General features: G+C 35.6%; 1 protein-coding gene across 1 annotated transcript in view; it reads left to right on the forward strand.

Moving 5' to 3' along the window:
* LOC145268727 (protein mono-ADP-ribosyltransferase TIPARP-like) overlaps nucleotides 1–23,949 on the forward strand; it is a 108,277-nt gene that overhangs the window by 74,076 nt on the left and 10,252 nt on the right. The window contains exons 2-5 of the mRNA XM_080124297.1: nucleotides 16,750–16,796; nucleotides 20,702–20,932; nucleotides 22,820–23,093; nucleotides 23,791–23,921. Of these exons, the coding sequence (XP_079980423.1) occupies nucleotides 22,859–23,093; nucleotides 23,791–23,921 (366 nt within the window). The 5' untranslated portion in view covers nucleotides 16,750–16,796; nucleotides 20,702–20,932; nucleotides 22,820–22,858. The remainder of the gene's footprint in view (nucleotides 1–16,749; nucleotides 16,797–20,701; nucleotides 20,933–22,819; nucleotides 23,094–23,790; nucleotides 23,922–23,949) is intronic.

Here is a 23,949-nt window from a genome sequence, read left to right on the forward strand (position 1 = left end):
ACACGTGAATGTGAGTGTATGTACGCGAACGTGAATATATGTACATGTGTGGACGTGGGCGCGTATGTTTGTGTGCGCGTATGTATATGACAAGTAATATAGCTTGAAATGTGAACGCATGTTTTTGTGTGAGACTTGAAAAGGCTCGCGCAGGGCGCAGTACATTTTCTTTCCAATTACAGCAAAACTCGTCACTTTCAATCGCTGTAATACCAGTTATTTCCCATTTTAGTAGTACCAGTTCTTTTTTTATTTAAGTAATACCAGTCATTCCCTTTTTAGTAATATCAGTTTCTTCAGATTTCAGTAATACTAGTTTCGTTCCATTTCAGTAATACCAGTTCTTTCTAATTGTAGTAATACCAGTCCCTTCCTATTTCAGTAAGACCAGTTATTTCCCATTTCAGTAATACCCATTATATCTCATTTTAGCGTGTGTGTATATACACGTGAATGTGAGTGTATGTACGCGAACGTGAATATATGTACATGTGTGGACGTGGGCGCATATGTTTGTGTGCGCGTATGTATAAGATTGCAATAATATCTGTTCCTTCCGATTATAGTAATACCAGTTATTTCCCATTTAGTAATACCTGTTCCTTCCCATTGAAATCACATCCGTTCCTTAATATTGCAGTAATACCAGTTCCTTTCAATTGCAGCAATACCAGTTTCTTTCCAATTTAATAATACCAGTTCCTTCCCATTTCAGTAATACCAGCCCTTCTCACTGCCGTGAGACCCGTTTCTTTTTACATTTCAGTCATACCCGTTCCTTCCCATTGCAGTAATATGAGTTCTTTAACATTGAAATAATACTCGTTTATTTCCAATGCAGTAATGTGATTCAACCACCTGTGATTTTCGAAAATTGCTTCAGTAACGTGTGAATTAGAGCAGAATTAGTGCTTTTTATGTGAGCAATCCCGGACACCAGCAGGTTGCCTTGCTGGCCCAAATTGTTTTATTGGTAATGTACAATGCGAGAGAAAAAAATAACTTTGGGAAAATTAATAATATTTTTTGTGACGGGATGTTAGATAGTAATGTCTTGTATTGGATATGACCTTGATGTCAACGTTTTCAGTATTGCCTGTGTCGGAAAAACTTGTAATGAAAATTGTAATTTCTTTTGGAGAAATCACCTAATTAATATGCACAAGTGATTTGGTCAATTAGCCAATCAGGGCAAACTCGAGTTTGACATAATGACGAGGAATTAGTTGGATGAGAATCCCAGACTCCACAGGCCAAGTCCCACTACCTTGCAAAAAAAAAAAAAGATTTGCAGAGCGGGTTTAATTAAGCAGACAAGAGCAGAAACACTTTTTGAAGTTGAAAGTCAGGTCTTCCCACACCACCCACGTCATACCCCTGTTCGCTGACCATCCGATAAAGAGAGAAGAGACAATCGGTTGTCGAGAAAATAACTCCCGTTGCTTGTTGAAAGAAAAAGACATTCCATATATTTTTTCTTTTCTCCTATTCATAACTGTAAAAGTAAATTTTTCTTGTATCTGGAATTTATTTAATACTTAATCTTTATGAATGAAAATCCAAGATTACGTCTGGGTTCAGTTATTTGTTGCGACGGCACTCATGACTACAACACGAATGAATGATACCAATTGAAAGTAATTTCTTCCAAGAGATAGCTAGTAAGAGAGAGGCTGGTCAACCTAGCGCCCGTGAATTCAATCCGCGGTGCGTGTTTTCCCTGAAGACATTTTAGTTGTGCACTTTGTTTTTTTTGTTTTGTTTTGTTTTTTTGTTTTTTGTTTTTTTCTAATTTAAAAAAACAATTTTTTTCTATTTTTGTTCAGGAGACAGCAAGCAAGAGCGCCCGTGAATATATCCGCGGTTCTTGTCTTCCATGGAAACGTTTTAGCTATGTACTTTGTTTTTTTGTTTTTTAATTTAAAAAAAAAATTTTTTTCTGTTTTTGTTCTTTACCTGCAAGACACATTTGGGCAGAAAATACAAGAATCTCACATCAAACCCATCATCGTAGAACCGATTAATATCATGACATTGAAGTTTCTTGGGTGTTCCGAAATTCGATCTGGCTAGTACTATACTTATATACTGGTGAACACTACGGCCTTCACAGTGTTATATTGCTGCTTCCGTGACAGGAAATTATCTTTAACTGGGGGAGACCGGGTCTTCACTGTGTTATAATAATACCAGTTCTTTTCCATTTCAGTAATATGTGTTCCTTCCTATTTCAGAAATATCTATTCCCTCCCATTTCAGTAATATCTGTTCCTTCCGATTTCAGTAATACCCGTTTTCTCCAGAAATTATTTTTATTCATAGTCACCACAGTTCTCAATGCACTTTTGCCAAGAATTCAATGACGCATCTTTCCTTCTGACGTAGGTCACCATCAATATCTGTCAACACGGTCACCATCAATATCTGTCAGAGCTAAATCCAATTTTCAGGCCATCAATGCATAAGTTCATTCATCATAACAATGTAATTTGCAACCCCCTCGGATTCATGCAGACAAATAAAAAGTAGGAGGCATTACGCCAGTTGTGCATATATATATTTTTTAGCAATTCAATAATACGTTCCTTTCCATTACAGCAATAAATATTATTTTATGATTACAGCACTATCTATTTAAGAAAACATTAATTAACAAACGCAAACGTATTGGATACACTTTTAAAAAAATTCTTTTTCTGAAATAGATTTAAATGACTTTTTCTTAGCATGTTGCAATAATGCAAACCAGTTATTACTGATTAATCAGAGAGCTTTATATTAAAATAATTTTATAAAATTCTTCCAGTTTGGGTTCACTCCTTCAAAATCAATCAGTTCATTTATAAAAATGCCTAAAACTAAAGAGTTATCAATAGACATTCGTCAAAAAATCATTGATAAGCACAAAGAAGGATGTGGTCGGCTAAGGAAATTAAACGAAAAAATATATAGGTGGGTAAGCAGAAAGGTACAAAAAAAAAAGCTTTTCTTACTTGTGGTGAAATTCAAACCGGCACCAGAAAAGCTGGGATTAATGTGAGCAAGGATACAATCAATAGAGTTTTAAATCGTGCAGGTTTTGTATCAAGGCCCCAAGAAAAGTTCCATTATTGAAGCTTAAACATGTCAAATCACGTTTGAATTATGTTAAAACATATGGGGAACAACCCCACGAATTTTGGAACAAGGTAATCTGGTCAGACGAAACGAAAATCGAAATCTTTGGAAGAAACACAACAACACATGTATGGCGTAAAGATGGCACCTACCATTCCTACGGTAAAGTTTGGCAGTGGTTCGATTATAAGTATGGGAGTGTTTTTCATCCAAAGGTACTGGTGAACTAGAAATCATCAATGGTAAAATGAATGGACGTATGTACAGGGAGATTTTGGAGAAAAACCTCCAGAAATCTGCTGATTTGTTGGGACATAATAGCTATTTCGTGTTTCAGCAGGACAATGATCCCAAGCATACTGCCAATCTAACCAAAGAATGGCTTAAAAATAACAGAATTGACGTTCTTATTTGGCCCAGTCAGTCTCCAGACCTCAACCCAATTGAAAATTTGTGGAAAATATTGAAGATCAATGTTCACAAGAGGAATCCACAAAATATTCAACAACTAAAACAGTTCTGCAAAGAGAAATGGCGCAAAATACCTGCATATTTTTTGCAAAAAACATGTGTGCAACTATAGAAAGCGATTGGAAGCTGTTGAACGCAATAAAGGCTATGCAACCAAATATTAAATCAATGTATCCAGTACTTTTGCTTAGTTGATTTATATTTTTCCTTTAATATAAGCTTTCTAAACTTTAATTTTGTAATTACTACCCCAAATATTAGTTAGAATAGTAATAGAAATATACTGACCAAATTTTAGGTAAAATCTTGAATCCTAATTAAAGTTATGAAGAAAAATGTAATGTATCCAATACGTTTACGTGGCATTGTATATTTTTAAGAGTGGACTGTATGGTGTAACTTCCGGTAATGGCTGAAGCAGTTTATGATTTAAACATCACTTTATTTTATATATATTTTAAGAGAAAGGGCTATATGAAGTCATTCTCGGAAATGGCTGAAGCAATTTACGATCTAAAAATCACTTTATTCAATTTGACAAATTCAGACATTCAGTTTCATAATGAATATAAAATATATATATTTGCAAGCGTTGCCATATCATCTGCCAACATCCCACAGTATTTTTGTTTAACCAAATCCCATCAATCGCACTCCCTTCTGATTCATTTAATTTTCTTACCACTATGAAAAAATTGCAAAAGTTGACAAGTAACATGTTTCTCTCAAATCTTATTACTTACATGCAAAATTATCAGATTATCAAGAAAAGATTGTGACGTATGTTATTACTAACTGATTTACAAGTCACTTTGATTAAATTATAATCTTTAGAAAAGAGTGATGTCTTACTATAGTTCTATTTCTTGTAATATATACCTCAAGTAGTTCTCCATATTTGGCTAGAAAAATATATATCTTTTAATTCACGGTCTGATCGGAACTAACATTACATTGATTTTTCTATTGAAGGACATTCTATTGTTTGCTTATGTTTTCAACTACCGTGGAATTTCCATGGGTTCTGCTAGTTATCATTATTATTATTATTATTATTATTATTATTATTATTATTTAACCTATTCTATTATCACACACACACACATATATATATATATATATATATATATATATATATATATATATATATATATATATATATATATATATATATTGTTTTGTTTTTTTCCAGAGTTTCTTTAGCAGCCCGATTAAGATAGTTGACCATGAAGTTACATTTTTGGATAAAGGTAAAAAATAGTTTTGTTATCTCATAGCTCGTTTTGTTTTTTAAATATATTTTATTAAAATCTTTTAATTCTGTTGTTGTATACATACACACATATACATACACACATATTAATACATACATACATACATACATACATATATACATACATACATACATGATGGCAGCAACTTAATATATCTCTGGCTCAAATGATACAAACATGAGTGCAACTAGCAGCACTTGCCAGACAGTCACTTCTATGAACTTTCTATAGTCCTGAACATTCACTGATGACCGGGTCCAAGCTGTGGTGCCTCGAACACCTACCAGGCCAGACCCTGGAAGATCCAGAGCCCTTATTGCCATTGACGCCCATATTTGCATCAGTCCTCATTGAATGTCCCTTTTCCATTTCAAGCTAAAGCCAAACATTTTGTTATCGAGATACACACTGATTGCAAAATGTGTATTCCCTTACATATCAAGAAATGCCTGTGTTTGAAGCTTTTTATAGTAATGAAAGACTTTGCACTGAGACAATCACACTCTCTAAACAACTGCCACATTGAACCAAAAAGAAGAGCAAGTCAACATCATTGGAAGCAGCAGTCGCCACAGGTTTTATATCAGAGTTTTTCTTCTCCCAGAGAGGTTGCCTTCCCCATGGCTTATGGGAGCCCTCTCCACCCAACATACAATTTGATCCATGACTAGCAGATAGGTTGCTGGGCACCAGAGCATATATCACACGCCGGTGGGTCATGTATGTCGCAGTTGACAGGGTCTAAGCTCCTCTGGAGGTTTCTGTCAGGGTTACCTCACCTTTAGCCTTTGGTTAAAAGAACCTTTGCCCTCAAAACAGTGGAGGTCCAGTTATACAGCGCAGGACACTCGCCGTTCATCAGAGCCTCATTTGCATGGCAGTGGTCACAACGTGCATGTGGGGTTGATTTGTCTTAGAGAAGCACAGTATGACGCTAAGACATCTGTGTGCTTTTAATACACGTTCACACTAGACCTTGACCACTATACATACATATATATAAATAGTATTACTTTTATGCACGTAATTGTTGGAGACCCCCCTCCATGGGGTTAATGGACTATCTCATGAAGTCACTTCCTCTGGTGACATCACTTCCGGTAACGAGTACTGGTGCCCGGCAGTCAGAGATTGGTACATGGCTAAGCAGGTCGTGTGCAAACGCCCAACAGTTGAGAAATGGTATTGCTCAACCCGCCTTGCTTGTAATATATGTAAATACAGGATTGTTTCTAAGAGTCCTGTGTTCCTTTCATTTTTATTATCTTTTAACGGCATAAAAAACTAGCGACGAATGGATTTGACCTTCACACAGGTTAACCCCAGAAAAAAAGAAAAAATGAAATTAATTTGACTTCAAAAGAACTTCGGATTACAAGCTAAGAATTCAGCTGGCAATTACTTTCTAAAAACAAAATTCTAAAAACAAAAAAAGAAACGAACGCAAGGCAAAGCTCTCGACGCAATTGTAAGTAATCTTTTTGTCTCTATATACAAATTGAAAAGAACTGTACCAAATGCATTTTTGTTAATACCGTAAAAAGTAATTTGGTTGCTTATAGCAAGAAAAAGAGAAAAATGTTGACCCGAATTCAGCGCAAAACAATTCTAATTGTAACTTGTCTACTGTTCATTCTTATGCAAATTCGGACATTTTTCAAATGAAGAGAAATTTTTTTTTGCCTTTCTTTTTGCCGCTAACTTTATGCAAATTTTTAACGGGAGAGAAATAGTTTTTCCCCTTTCTTTTTACTTGGACTAAAGTAATATTGAAAGGAAAGACTTTTTCATTGAGTGGAATTTTCTGAAATATTCTATTTTTTTTTTGTTCTAAAGTGAAATTTTTTTTCTTTCTCGTGGGGACAAGTTCCACACACACACATATAAAAAAAACTAGCCATTTTGGTTAACTTCCGGACAATTCCACAATTATTTTATTCTTTTGCAACTGTATTGTATCACAGTATATATATTTTTTGTTTCTTGTTTCGCAAGTAAAACATTTTTTTTGTTCATCCTCATATTGGGTTATCTCTAAGGTTTTTACCAAGAAGCAAGGGATACATTGCTCCCTCCTCATAAGCACACATTCAAGGAAAGGGCATTTTTTTTATTTATTATTTTATCTCTCTTCTCCAGTCAAAAACGGAAATAATCTTTTTTTCTTGTGCGCTTGAAAAAACCATTACAAGATGGAGGAGTGTTAATACAGCTAATCAAGGCTCAGATGGGCCAGCAGCAGAAAGCTGAGGAAAATTTAAAAGAAAGTTTAGAGTTTGTAATGCTTTTAGGGCACACCCTAATAAAATAGATAATTCGATACAAGCTTCTGAAATGACAAATGCAACAACTTCATAAAAGGTCACGGAAAAGGTTTATTGAGGAGACTGTGGTATTTTCCTTGTAGAAAGCTGGACTCCAGCACCTGGTATTATCGTGGTAGTTATTCCAGTGGAATCGTCGATACCGTAGACATAACACTGAGGTGGAGAGAGAGAGAGAGAAAAAAAAAGGAGGTTCGTTCCGTTTGATGTCTCTCTGCGTAAGAATAAGTTGTTCTTCTTCAAACCGGATGCTGGCCGATTTCCTTTGGGGAAGTATCAATGCGCCGTACTCCTGACTGGTCAAGATGTGGCCGAATAGCACAGGGGAGAGGCATTGATTTGAGGAAGAAAAAAGTCCCATTTGTTTTTGCTACAAAAGGAAACAAGCGTTGGAGGAGAGAATGCTACTCCAACAACAGAGACAAGAAGAGCTATTGTTAAAAATGTTCGATAGAACGGAACACAGGGATGACAGCTATAGAAACGTTTAACTACCAACTGGAGTTGGAGGGACGTTTGATGCTTTCTATCGAAGATATGAGGACCTATTCACCGTGGACTGTCAAGAGTGGAGCAATGCTAAAAGTTTGCCTACTTTTGAGGAAATTAAGGAACCACAGAACATAGTAAGTTTGTGGATTATATTCTCCCCAGGAAGATGAGTGAATTGGCATTTTCTGAAGCGGTCAAACCTTTATCCGAACTGTTCAGCTCAAATAGTACGCTCTTTCATAAAAGATGGAAGTGCTTTAACCTGCAAAAAAGCAACGACGACGATGACGATTACCTGACCTTCGCGTCTGTGGTGTTACATTTTTAGTAAAAAAATGTAATTAATTATTCTTTTATATGTTGTTCGAAATCGAGAGAGAATAGGAGTTTGTTTGCTTTGTTTTATTTTCATCAATTGTACTGTCGTCAGAAAAAAAAACAAGAAAACAATCACAACGAGAGAGGATATGAAGAGATATATAGAGAGTGGTCAAAAAAAAGAAAAAGAAAAGAAAGAATAGCTAACGAGCGCTGACAGTAGAGGAGAAAGAAAAAAAGAAAGAAAGAAACCAGCTAGCGAACGCTGGCAGGCTGTATAAAGAGGGGGAGGTGAAAATATATATAGAGAGAGAGGGGGTCGTTTTAACCTGCACGCTTAGGAAGGCCAGAAGAGATAGTCTGCTCCTCGCTGCTGAGGGAAGCAACCGACAACGGCGACACTGGGAACAGATATGATTAGCAGTGATATTGCGGTGGATAAAAGATGAGGAGGTGCACTTAATAAACATTGGAAAAGAAGTCTATTTGATATATTTGGAGCCAGATTTTTTTTTTTCAAAAGAAATCGGAGAAGAAGAAGAAGAACGAAGTAAAGTCGCTAAGACAGTGAGTGAAGCAAAATATCTCTCTCTCTCTCTCTCTCTCTCTCTCTCTCTCTCTCTCTCTCTCTATCTATCTATCTATCTCCCTTACTCTCTCTTTGTTTGAACTGAGCAGACGACAATAACCAGTATGAAAATGTCGTATTGAGATCTGGCATTTTTCTTGAACATTCTTTCATGCATTACTTCCTTAAATTATCAAAATAATTGCATTTTTATTTATTTATTTTTGTGTTGTTATTTCCATTGTGTTTTTCTGTCTTATGTTTTACCGTTGTCTTTGAAGAATTTGGATAATCTCTTCCCGTATTTATTTATTTACATTTTAATTCCAGAAGAAAAAAATTTTTTTATTATCATTGCGATCATATCTTTACAGTTCCCCATGAAGATAGATGAGTCGTAACAGTGGTAAATAAACACTGCGATGATTTACGTCTGTCTGACATATCGGCAGATGACTTTAAGTGTTTAATTTTTATGCAGGGCCTAGTCTAATCCAAAAACGCTGAGATTAAACGACATGTTCTCTCTAGACTTGAGAGTGAACAGGGCCTCACCCTCCAGAAGTTGGCCAGGGATTGTCAATGGGTAGTCTGCATAAGGAACAACTCGAGACACGTCAAGGAGTCAGGTGCAACATTTATTAGATGGACGACCTTCAGACCAGAAAAATACTCACCCCGAAAAAGCAAAGCTGGAAGTAAAAAAACTCAGGCTACACCTAATAAGTACCACCGAGTCACAAGACCCAGATCCCCTACAAGACCATGCTATCGCTGTGGCGGAAAACATTGGTCAAGTCAATGTTTTTACAAAGATAAGTACTGCAACGAATGTGGCAGGAAGGACCACAAAGCTATCCAGTGCAGGAAGAACAAGGACAAGAACAGTGTCCGACAGACTAGTGTCACATGATCGACTTGAGGGAGCGATTTGCTCCCCATTGGGGAGGTTGCGACCCCCCTGGGACCTGAAGAAGACCGGGCAAATATGCTAAGATTGTCTAATTGAATCCCAGACACGGCAGGTATTAAAACTAATTGAATTAAAACAGATATATTTTTTTTTATTTGCTAAAACCAGACATGTGTTTTGTTGTTTGAGAATGAAGAGACCAGAAATGTCAGAACAATGTGGAGATAGGGCCAGACCTATGGTGGCCTCGAGGACACCTGTTTCAGACGAGGACTCTCTGAATGATAGGTTTTTATCCTGAGGTAGTGTGAAAGGGATTTCACACGCAAATGTATCTGGGGTTCCCCAGATACGTGGCTGGCTTTGATTGGTCCAGCAGATCGCCAGACCCCACCCCATGACCTTAGTATAAAGAGCCAATACCCGCTCGGATTTGACAGATTTTGCGCCAAAGTCTCGAGAAGGAAGAAGCTCCTAATGCCTGACGACCCCCTCTCCACCATCCTGATCAGCATCCAGTGACGAAGAAGAGAGATTTGTAAAACTTGAAATGTTTTAGTAACTAAACGTTGTACATATGTAAAAAAGATCTGTAACTTTTGTGAAATTAACTTTTAGTAGATAGAAACCCCGATTTTGTCTGTCTTCTTGCTTTTTGCTTTTCAGCAGAATTCTGCACAGAGACACCAAGAATTCAGTATGGAGGTCTCCCGGTAGACTTGACATCACGAGTCACAGTTTCTGAAGAAGTTAGAGGTCAGTTGCTAGACCTGAGAACGGGAGATCCGAGCACATTAGATCCAACTTGGATTCGGATAAGAATCGGCGCAAATATGTCACAGTTAACATCACAAATAAAACTGTGCATCTACAATTGGATTCCGGATCAGACCTGTCCATCATTAACCTTAAGACGTGGAAAAGGCTAAGGAAACCAACCATGCGGAAGACAAACAAATCAGCTCGAGCTGTGACAGGCGATAAAATGGAAGTTGAGGGAGAGCTTACACTCCCGGTGACCTTAAATGGTGTTACTAAAAAAGTGAAAGTGTATGTATATAGGACATCCAAAAAGCTATTCGGTACTGACTGGATGGAGCGATTCGAATTTTGGAACTAACCTATGAATAAATTCTGTCATAGGGTAGAAGACTCGTCTATGGAGGCGCAACAACTGAAGGACGAGTTAAAAGTGGAATTTCCAGAAGTATTCTCACCAGGACTAGGAAAATGTACAAAGGCTATAGCAAGATTCGAACTAAAAGAAAACACTCTGTACGTTTTCAAGAAGAAACAAAACGTCCCATTTGCAACAATGGAGAAAATTGGATTGGCTAGAAGAGGCCAGTATACTATCGAAAGTTATCAGCATATGGTAATCAGTATATGTGACTAAGAAAACAAACCAGATTCGTGTATGTGTGGATTTCTCCACGCGTCTGAACGCAGCCCTTAAAGATTACCACTATCCACTCCCCACACCAGAGGAGATATTTAACAAATTAAACGGTGGTAAAGTATTTTCTAAGGTGGATTTAAGCGACGCATATCTGCAGATCCCCGTCGAGATGGAACGTTCAAAACTCCTCTGTATAAATATGCACAGGGAACTCTACAAGTTTGAAAGGTTAGCTTTCGGATTCAAGGTCGCACCTGCAATTTTCCAGCAGATCATAAACACCATGCTGGGTTGCCTCGATTTCGCTTGCGCCTACTTGGATGATATTGTCATAGCCAGTAAATTCACAGATGAGCACCGAAAACACATACATGAAGTTTTTGAAAAAATTCAAAGTTTCGGTTTGGAAGTAAAAGAAGCAAAGTGTGACTTCCTGATGAAGGAAATATGTTACTTAGGTCGCATTATTGATGAAGATAGTAGACACCCTGATCCTGAGAGGGCGGAAGCCATAAAGAACATGCCTGTTCCCAATAACGTGCAAGCACTATAAAGCTTTCTGGGCCTAGCTAATTTCTACCAAGTCTTCATTAAGTATATACATGGTTTGCGTGCCCCACCAAATGAACTGCTGAAGGCATTTGAGAAGATCAAAGAGACATTAACTTCAGATCTTTTTTGAGAATAATAGTAGTGTGTGACGCAAGCTCATTTAGTGTGGGAGCTTGCGTACTTCATATAATGCCTGACGGTACCAGGAAACCGACCGCACATGCATCAAGAACGCTACTAACGGCCGAAAGACAGTACTCTCAAATTGAAAAAGAAGCCTTGAGTATTATATTCGTTGTGACAAAGTTTCATAGGTATTTACACGGCAGAAAATTTACATTGCAGACGGATCATAAGCCGTTGCTCATGATTTTTGGTTCCAAAAATTCCTTACCGATATATACAGCTAATAGACTGTTGAGATGGGGTACATTATTACTGAATTATGATTTCATCCTAGAGTATTTGTCTTCGAAACAAATTAGCCATGCGGATAGCCTATCTAAGCTGATACCATTGAAAAGAGATCCGTTTGAAGATTCAATCATTGCAACTCTTTGCACAGATGGGGAAATAAAAATGATGATGGGCAATACAATCAGAGAACTACCAGAGATTAAAAGGGAAGCAGACAAGGATGACTTCATCTGTGACATAAAAAAACAAGATCACCATACAAGGCGATGTTCCGGAAGTATTTTCGCTTTGCGATGAGGTTTTACTATATGGCAAAAGAGAGATCATTCCCAAATGTCTCCAGAAACGAATTCTCTGGGATTTCCACACAGGATATCCTGGGGAAAATCGTGTGAAGAGTTTGATAAGGAGCTATGTCTACTGACCTAAAATGGACAAGGACATAAATGAGAAGATAGATTCGTGCACAGGCTGTGCTCTTGTGGCTAAATCACCACCGATTACATTTAAATCTTGGTTAAAGACTGACCAGCCATGGTCTAGGATGCACATTGATTTTGAAGGTCCACTCGAGGACAATTATTACTTAATCGTAGTCGATAGTTTCACCAAGTGGCCTGAAATATTGAGGTGCAGAAGACTGACAACTGGAACGACTATAAATTTCTTACATGAACTGTTCACATGTTTCGGCGCAGTCGATTGCATCGTAAGTGATAATGGAACCCAGTTTACGTCTTCTGAGTTCAAAGTTTTTGTGATATGTTCCAAATTAATCATATCACTAATCCCCAATACCATTCTTGGTCGAATGGGCAAGTGGAACGATTTGTGGACACTCTTAAAAGAGCGCTGAAGAAGGCTACAGGGACCCCAACAGATGAAGCACTTCAACAATTTCTACACGTGTATAGGATTACACCCAAACCGAACACACCAAAAGCAGTCTCACCTGCAGAAACAATGTTTTCGTGGAAAGTGAGATCCGTTTTTGACAAGCTCTTACCCCAAAAAGGCAAGGCAACTAGTGACCACTTGTGTACCCAGTAAACGTTTCATGTCAGGTGAAAGAGTGTTTTTCATTTCTCATATGTTATATCTCCCCTCTTTTGAAAATAGGGTACAATTATGAATATCTCCAGTATCAAATAATCCTTATACGCCGTCGTATGAAAACATACCTTATGAGAAATATATGGAATCAAATCTCCTCTTGCTGCTATTTCAAATCATGTGAAACCATAGCAACAAGTTTTAGTCTCCCCTCCATCAAGGCTAGAAGTTTTGAGGAAACATCAGATATTTTGTAATTAATATGCAAAACTAGCAAAACAAATGACTATGATTGAAGTATTGGTAATGGTGCAGTATCTTTCCACCTACAAAAAATCCTTTAAAATCAACACTATCATAGGTTTTCGAGGGTGCTGAAAATGCAAATAACAGTAAAAATCCCAGAAAATGAGTAGTTTCAAAGATATGAAGAAATATTAGTTTTAAAAAGTGAGGGGATCACTTTTCTATATTAATTTAAAGTAAAATGAACACCCATTTTATAACCAAGGTGGCTAAAAATTGGTGCTCATTTTACGTTAAATTAATATAGAAAAGTGATACCCAACTCCTTGAAACAGTAATATGCGACCCTAAGGGCAAATGTCACATAGCCCACTGCACAATTCAGGTCATTAGCATTCCAATGAGCTTTTATTTGTAAAATTCTGATCAGTAGGTGCTGATATTTCGAACTTATAAAATTGCCCCAAAAAGTGGTATATCTATATATGGATATAACAGTAGTACCCTATTTATAAAAGAGGGGAACTATAACATATGAGAAATATTTGGAATCAAGTCTCTCCTTGCTGCTAATTCAGATTATTTGAAACCACAGCAATAAGTTTTAGTCGCCCCTCCACCAAGGTCAGAGGTTTTGAGGAAATACACACACACACACACACAAATATATATATATATATATATATATATATATATATATATATATATATATATATATATATATATATATATATATATAAAATAAATGACAAAAAGTTATATTCCAAAATTCATGATGTTGACCACCTTATAATTTATTCCTTTAATTCAATATAGCGAAATGGAAAAATGAAAAGGTACTTGCAGCTTATCTTCCAATTTTCGGATTTTAATCATGTCAAATCACATTTCAGTTCCTTTTGAAGGATTGATTGTTGCTATTTCTTCTGATGAGTTAAGGGCATAATAGATTCACTGATTGATTCAAGAATTAAGTCATTGATTTTGTGCTACGAAACAGATACTGTCAAGAATTGTATAAATCAACTGAATTAAAGGAATAAATTATAAGATGGTCAACATCATGAATTTTAGAATATAACTTTTTGTCATTTATTCTCTATATTGCTCTTTAATTACATTGAGCTTCTTAAATAAGGATTGATATATATTAAAAGAAAAAATATTTCTACAGAAATATATATATACAAATATATATCTATAATATAAAGCTGAATGTGTGTGTGTGTGTGTGTGTGTGTGTGTGTGTGTGTGTGTGTGTGTGTGTGTGTGTGTGTGTGTGTGTGTGTGTGTGGTCACGAATAGGCTCAATATGGTTGACTATTTTAAAAAACCGATTACATATAATGATAGATGTATCGAGACACAGGAATGGGTATGTTTGATCTAGCAGAACGCTGGTTCATTAAAATTGTGGGGTCTGCGTTCGTGCCTGGTCCACAAAGTATGGAAATAAAAAATTAAAAAATTTAAAAAAAAAAACGTTTACAAGTGTTTTTGATATAGATGTACATAAGAATAATTTGATAAGTATGTTTTAACTTAAATAGAGATGGTATAATAAAATTGTGGGGTCTGCGTTCGCGCCTGGCCTCCATAGAATGGAAATAGGGATGAACTTTAATAAAGACTTTTCATATCTATCTGCGTAAATATACTTTGATAATTATGTTTCAGTTTGAAGAAATATGGTATGATAAAATTATGGGGTGTTCGTTCGTACCTGACCTCCATAGAATGGAAATATGTCACAAAGTTTAACAAAGTTTTTTAATATAGATCCACAAATTATTGTGATAAGTGTTTCAGTGTGAACAGGTATGGTATAATAAATTATGGGGTTTATCTTTTTTATTTTTACTTTCATCATATTTTGTTTTGGTTTTGATACCCCCAAATTCGAAGATATCTCTTTATAACCCTTCCTTTTCATAACCTATCATTCTTTGATAATTCAGAGTCCATTTTCTGTAGGCTTTTTTTTCTTTTTTTTTTACAAGGTGGTCACCACTTATAAAGGCCCGGAAGCCACTCAGGGATAAGGGTTATTGTAAATACAGTACGTTAGTGTGGATATTTAATAAAGTGTCTACTTAAAGGGGCGGTTCATCAGGAATTTGTTTACGTTGGACTTGAAGACATCCAAGTTGTAGTTATGTAGGAAGCAGGCAGACGGAACAGAGTTCCACAGGTGTGCAGTTCTAAGAAAGAAGCTTTGTTCATGGAATCCATGTTTTGATTTAGGCATAGATAAAGAGTGGGGAAAGTTTTTGACAGTGGATTCAGCTAGACGGGTGTTTTTCGTAAAAGATTGGCGAGGGAGGACCAGAGATTGGAGTTCAGACGAGCACCTGCCATAGAAATAACGATAAAACAAAGATAGGCTTGCAACGTCTCTTCTGTGGGAGAGAGGTTGCAGGGAAGAGAAAAGGGCATCCCCCACTAAGCCACGGAGTCTATTTTGTACTCTGTGAGCTGTTTTTGAATCCAGTCAACGACAGATACTTTTGCTAGTATATATATATATATATATATATATATATATATATATATATATATATATTAGTGTCTGAAGGTATTTAATAATTATTATAGTAAATAATTATATATATATATATATATCTATATATATATATATATATATATACATATATATGTCAAATTAATAGATGACCTTATTTTAAATGCTATGTGTTTAGAATCCTTTTTTATTTCTATTTTAGATGATGCTTTAGCTTAGTAATTTATTTAATTTTGTTTTTCTTATGCATTTTTAACGTAAAGTAAATTTTATTTTATATCTACAGTTGTTTGCTATTTTACTTTTTGAGTGGCTTTAAAGTTTAGAATTTCAAATTTTTCATTCATACATAATGTACATGGGTTGTCTAAATTTCTGGTTTGTCATACTATTTTCCACTTGATTATTGACGAGTCTCGGCTTTATTTTAGCTCCCAGTAATGCATCGCAAGTGCTGTTTTTATTCAACGTTTTCTGTTATGGAATGCATATTAAGGATCGTATTATTTAATTTTTAAATTTAGGGAGTTCATACTCATGTAATATTTCTTGTTATTAAGGATTTCATTGGCAAATATTGTGACTAAGTAAAGACTGCTTTTCTTCATGCATTTATTTTGTGGGGACAAAAGAAACAAGTTTAACAGTTGCAACTTTTCTTTTGATTATTAACTTTCTTATTTGGGTGATTACTTTGGGTTCTTCTTTGTTGTTGTTATTTTCTTGTTTTTTCTCTATTGCTATCATTTATTATTTTGTTATTATTCATGAAGTATCATTTCTAAGTTTTTGCTTCAGTTGTAAGACAGTGTAAGGTTATTCGTATGAAAATTTTGTCCAAGTGATGGGTTATGGGGAAGTGTTTTTCGATTTGATTTAAGATTTGATTTCGATTTGATTTAAGAATTTATTGCCAAGTTTAGCTTTTAGCATCTAATTATAGGGTGGTGTATACCAGATTGTATTTCTTTTTCTTCTGTTTTAAATTCAATATTTTATTCTTTACTTTAAAATTTAGATTCATAACTTAGGAAATTAACATGAAAAATCCTTTCTTTTGTTTATCAATTTTTTTCTTTTTTAGATGGTGATGTGAGAAGAGTTATATGTTGCTTAGAAAAGCTAACAGACGTAAGTATGCACATTTTAACCAATATATATATGTGTGTGCTGGTGGGTATATATATATATATATATATATATATATATATATATATATATATATATATATATGTACGTGTGGGTGTGTATGTGTGTGGAGTATATATATATATATATATATACATATATATATGTATATATATATATATATATACTTAATATATATATATTCTTATTATTTCTATTATTCATTTTCTATTTATTATTTATTTTCTATTCTATTTATATATTTATATATATATATATATATATGTGTGTGTGTTTAGAAAATCTCTCTAGACCAAGACAATTTTAAACAACATATATATGTGTGTTTGCATGTGTGTATGTATATGTGTGTGTACGTATGTGTGTGTGTGTATATATATATATATATATATATATATATATATATATATATATATATATATATATATATATATTTTTAATTTTATTTATCACTTATTTTCTATTTTATTTATATATCTTTGTATGTTTATATTGGGTCGACCTTATACCTAACTAAGCCCTCGTAGGGAGACAAGTAAATACATACGTCTACGGGTATACATCCACACAGATGAATCAAATCAAACATATCAAAATACTCACGCACACGTATCACGTTCACACAAACATGTATGTGTGCACGCACACACACACACACACACACTCCCTACCTTTCTCTCTCTCTCCGTCTCTCTCTCCCTCTTACACACAGATACATACATGCGAGCACGCATACATGCACACATGTGAAAAGAAAAAGAAAAAAGAACAATTCAAAAAGTTAACCCATACACACACATACACACACACGCAGCATACGACCACTCACCCTCACACGCGCGTACACATGCGGTGATGCACAGATATCAAAAGAAAACATCACAAAAATTAATAAACTTACCATTGACCTCATGAAATGAACCTTTAGCCAGACCCATTGTAGACATCTAGTCTCAATTTCAAGAGCACCCTCATACAGTGCCAACCAGACTATAACGATATACAAAAGAAAATTCCATAAACTCTCACCAAGAAACAAACTTTTAACTAAAAAACCTTTTAACTAAAGAACTTTTAACTAAAATAGAGATGGCTTTGTTGCCGGGTTCGAATCCCTCAACCGGTGTTAATCATGACACCATGCACTGATGATTCATTAAAGGATGAAACACTAGTTATAATTATTATAGTAACTAATTATATATATATATATATATATATATATATATATATATATATATATATATATATATATATAATTATAATATATATATATAATTATGATAATAATAATATATATATACAATTTAATTATAATATATATATATATAATTATAATATATATATATATACATATAATTATAATAATAATATATATATGATTATAATAATAATATATATATAATTATAATTATATATATGTAATTATGATAATAATATATATATATATAATTATAATAATAATAATATATATATATATAATTATAATAATATATATATATAATTGTAGACAGTTTTGTAAGTATGGGGTCAAGTTCTGGTTGAAGCTTTTTCAACACTATAATTGGAATGCCGTTAGGGCCAGTTGCTTTACTGGAATCAAGGTTCTTGATTAGCTTGGCGACCTCACGCACAGATATTTGTATGTTGCATAGCGTGTTTTCTGTTATAGGAGGAAATACAGGGAGTTGATGGACTTCGTTTCATAGGGTAGAATTAGCTGCAAAGTACTTGGCAAATAATTTGGCCTTGTCTGATGCTGACAAGATGATGTCAGGACCTGATGATGGTTGGGATAGAACACACGCTTCTGTACAGGATCCTGTTTGCTATTTGCCAAAACTGGTGGGAACCAAGCCGCTGCTCAGCTACTTTGGATTTAACGGACTGTGCATATAGCTCTCTTGCATTTTTATTACTCTTTTACAGTGGTTGCTGGCAGTCCTGAAAGCAGCTTTAGTCTCAGTACATCTATTACGTTGGTAACTATGGAAAAAGTGGTTTCTATGCACGATGGCAGCAGCAGGTTCTGGGGAGAACCATGGCTGGCTGTTAGGTTTTTGTTGGAATTTTTTGAATGATATGAATCGGTCTATGCCTACAATTAACCATTCGGTCAGGTCTGATACTATAGAGGACACATCCTTTTTAAACATGGAATGCAGAGGTAGATCAGATATAAATATATGGAAGCTATCCCAGTCAGCCATAGAGTTTCAATATACTGTACGGTGGAGAGGTACGTCTGGAGACTTATTACATTTCATTTTTATCTTAACTGATATAACTGACTGGTCGGAAGATCCTAGAGGAGATAGAATGGAACATGAACATAGCTCAGGGGAATTTGTGACAAAAAGGTCTAGAAGGCTGGCATACTGACCGGTAGTATCGGGCACACGGGTGGCTTCATGAACAATCTGGATTAGGTCATAGGCAATGGCAAAATCATGACAGAACCTCACCTCATCATCTGTCTTGTTTGAGTGGGTCAGCCATTCCACATTATGGACATTAAAATCACCGCAAATGTGAATGTTAGCCAACGGATGAGCAGACAGAATGTGGTAAATTTTCTCAGATATACTCTTAAAGATAGTAACTCCACTGTTGTGGGGGCGATAGAGGGCAAATATAAATGCGGTGGTGTAAGCAAGTGCAACCTAGAAGCACATATAAGGTACATTATGGTCTTCTCTGGAGATATCCCTACCACATGGAAAGCCATCTTTAATGTAGGCACATATTCCATGCCCATCGCGATATTGGGGGTCAAATTTAGATATTAAGTTAGAGTATCCTTTAATTATGAACTCATCTAGGGAAGTGGTCGGCCCTATGCCAGTTTCGCTTAGGAAGAATATGTCCGGTTTCGTCTCCTGTAATTGGCTTTTGACCTCTGGAAGGGTGGAACGTGGACCCCTGATGTTGGAGTAGGAGACATGGTAGTAGGGTCTACATTGGAGGATGGGGTTCTAGGTTTATGCGTGTTTTTTTTCTGGAGATGTTTCATGTTGGGGTTTTGGGATTTGTGGAACAGGTCGACAGAGGACAGAGAGGGAAAGTAAGAGAGAAAAAGACAGGAATTCTTTTTTTTTTTTTTGTAGCACATGATAAGGTAAAGCCGTAACAATTACCCACTAGTATGGCATCGAGAGGCCCCACCAGAAACTACTGCATGGTTCAGAACCCATTCACCAAATGACAATACAGCATCCCCAGTACTTTGCCCCTGCTGATAGGACAGCCTCCTTAGTGGTTAATCCAAGGTTCGGGTCCCTGACTATCAGACGGGTAACGTCAGCCCAGATGAAACGTTTACCTCCAGCACCCTCACTAATGACATGGCCACATGGATAGACATAGAAACAAAGAATTTCCGACATCTCACGAAGTACTACCGACCTGGAAAGCAGCTTTTTCTCCACCCTTTGTTATTTTTATATATTTATTTATTTACTTATTTTAAAATTTTTTTTTGTTTTAAATAAAGTTCTAACTTTTCCCGTTTGTGTTAAATTCAGAAAATTTTATCTTGCCTAAGCTATTTTATCACTCGTTTTCGTTAGTTCAGAGCATTGGAGTTAAACATCTATGCTACATTGAGACAACCAAAAATAAAGACAATAAATTCATATAATTAAAAAAAAATGACAATAAAATTAAAAAAATAAAATAAAACAAGAGAAAAATAAAAGAGTTAGCATTTGTTGGGATTAAGTTTTTTTAAAACAAATAATCTATTTTTAAGATTATGTAGAACATATATGTGTGTGTGTGTGTGTGTGTGTGTGTGTGTGTGTGTGTGTGTGTGTGTTATTTATTGTATTTAATTTATTTTATGGCTAATTATACAGAAATGCTTTTATTTTCTTTCTTTTCTGCAGGTCGATATCATTGTTAATCCAACTGAGAAATCACTTAATCTCGCTCATGGTGGGGCCATATCAAAAACAATACTTAAGCATGCTGGTCACTGTATACAAAAGGAAATTAACAACAAATACCCACGTGGCATTGCACCTGGCGAAATTGCTGTCACAGATGGCTACAATCTTCCTTACAAGTTTGTCTTTCATTGCAGCTTGCAAAACATTGAAAAAAGAATTTCCCATCAGGTAAGTACAGGGCGGAACAATAAAATTGTCGCCCTAAAGAAAATAACACTACAGCTTTATTTTAAAACTTTTATTGCAAAAATCAATTCAGGTAACTTGATTATGTAATAGAGCTCACAACTATTCAATGTAGCCGCCTTCAGCCTCAATCACCACCTTGATACTGGTCCAGAATTGGGAGCACATTTTTTCCACAAGTGCTGGCAGGTGCTTGGTGAATACTTTGACGAATGACGGTGATCAGATTGGCTTTGGTGTTGTGGGAGGGCCTGTTGGTGATGTTCTCGCCATATGACCAAATGAAGTAGCCCAGCAGGTTCTGGTTGGGGAGGAGGGGGCCCAGTGAGAGAAGAGTACAAAGTCATAGCATTCCTTCTGAAGCAACGCCTGGGTCTCTTTGAATTTGTTGGCCGGCACCGAGTCTTACTGCCACACTCAGGGTCTACCAGCGGCCACCTGATTGCCCCAGAGAATTACCACTCTTCAGCACATCCAGGTACACTTTGGTGCTGACTTTCAAGCCGACATCGATGTGAGGTGGCATGATGTGGTCCTCACTTGAAACCACACCAAAGACCATAACCATCGCTGGAAACTTTGTTTTCATCACTCTGAGCACATCTGTTATTCATGGCAATCCAGCGATGTATTTTGAGGGTGTTGGCAATGGTCCTTTTGTCATAACTTGGATGGATAGAGAGCATGAATTGTACAGTAGCACATCTCCAATCTCGCTCGTTGAACATTGTGCCACTTTCAGACATGATAGAAGGCCCTATCGCCCAAAAGATGTGTACACAACTGGCCAACTAGTAGATAGTTTACAACAAAAAAAAAGAAACCCTGCTTTCATCAAACAGAAATGGAATCGTCGTCTTTTCTAGAGTGACTATTTCAGATTAAAGAGCAAGGTTTGCTCAAGTGTTAATAGGATATTATCATATTCGTTTTAACCTTCATTTTACATGATGGCATGTGTTGAACGGCTTTTACAAATTGATTTCATTACTAACCTATCTCTGGCCATGTATTTATTTGTCCCTCTCTCTCTCTATTATGTCTGTTTTCATCACTCTTTTTTTTTATATATACAAAATAGTAAAACCACAGATATAATTACTTGGATGAGAAAAAATTAATTCCCAAATACAACAAGAAAGACACATGTATTATCAGGGTCGTTGATAAGAAAATATCCATGAACAATGCATAAGTAAATATTATTTACAATTGTATTAGATTGTTTTTGTGGTCTATGCGACTGCTACTAGAAGTCTTTATCTCAAGTCCATTTCTAAGGACATATTCTCTAGTACATATTTAGTAATTTAAATTTGCGGGGAAATATTAGCACATAAACAAGAAAGCGGGATCGGGGAAGGGATTCGGCTTCTGTTTTCAGATGTCACGTCAACATGATGGCAAATGTTTAAATTTGAACAAAATATTATTCAAGAAAATGCGTTCAGAAAGACGGTTCATATGCTGTGTAGGGTTGGGATACTTATCCTAGGATCTTTTCGGAACAAAACGTTAGTTTTCTACAAAAGCGATATTTTAATGTCAGTTTATCAACTCAAAAAATGGAAGATAACAAAAGAAGAAGAAAAAGAATCCAAAAATAATGAACTGCATAATCCTAACTTTATCAACTAAAAAAGGGAAAATAACAAAAAAAAAAAAAGAGGGGAAAAAAAAGAAAGAATTGCATAATTCTAACTTGAACCCTAGCCTTAAATCTCTTCCGTGGACTTCACCACATAATTAAAAACAGTACTTCTGTCCAGAGGGCGGTTGTCAACTTACATATTTTTAATTGCCATCACATTCACATTTCAGATGTGTTTTTTCATCCATGTTTCTTTTTTTATTTTATTTATTTTCAAGCAAATTCGAGAGGTTGTGACTGCATGTCTGCAGACAGTCATGAAAATGGGTAATGGACCATACAGTATTGCATTTCCAGTAATCGGTACGGGAGCCATGCAATTTCATAAAAGACTTTTCAAGACAATTTACCGGACTCTTTTGGAATTCATGCACAATAATCCTGGTGCTTTGAAATGTGCATATATCATTATATATCCTGAGAATGAAGAGGTTAAAGATTATGCATCGTACATCACGCCAGAAGAAGAAAAAGAAAGAATTGGCTACAAAGGTAAAACAAACTATATTATTTGAACGTATGTAAAGGTTTTACACCTAAAATAATTCAACTATAATTATGAAGTCCTGAATACAGAGTAATATCTAATTTAATTTTATATATATGTATAGTAAGGTTGATGATTTTTTTGGAATTTTGTTTTACTTGTAGAAATTTTGGAGGGGGTGGGGGATATATTCCTTCTTATTTTTTTCCTCTGAGACGCCGAGAAAGACAGAGGGGACGGCCTCAAATAGGAGACGTAGAAAAACCAATAAGTTGAGAGTTCCTTGATCACTCCCCTTCTGCTATGACGAATACCTGAGAGTGAATAAAATATATAAAATTTTACAACGTCTTCGTCTATGTCTTGTGAAGCAGCTTCCTTAACGCAGGCCCGGCTCTCCAAGATGGTTGAAGGATTCCCAGAATCGACCAGCAGCAGCAGCAGACAGGTATACCGTCTTCATTACGTGTATGATATATGTTGACATGCACGCACCTATAACACTAGACGAGCCATGGGTCATTAAGATAGACATTTAAGTCAAGGACAACAGTTCGTTATATGTCAACATACACAGCATACATACGTATGGTCCGTTATGGTAAGAACACAACAGACATTTATTTAGTTTCACGTACATACACAACACACGTACGATTCAACGCCACAGTATACAAAATGTTTATTTTTTGTCCTTTACAGTTTCGTTTCCACGATCTTGGCCAGTGAGAAAAGATATTTGCAGAATCAAATTAGAAGAATCGGACAATGATTATTTGCGCGTTGCTGCGAAATTGCGAGAGACTATTGTTTCAGATATCGACATCATCAAGGTAATCATTAAATTTTTTTCTGTTATCC

This window comes from Euprymna scolopes, chromosome 44 (assembly GCF_053919585.1).
Source record: "Euprymna scolopes isolate OS-2025 chromosome 44, ASM5391958v1, whole genome shotgun sequence".
In the NCBI taxonomy this organism is placed as follows: Eukaryota; Metazoa; Mollusca; class Cephalopoda; order Sepiida; family Sepiolidae; genus Euprymna; species Euprymna scolopes.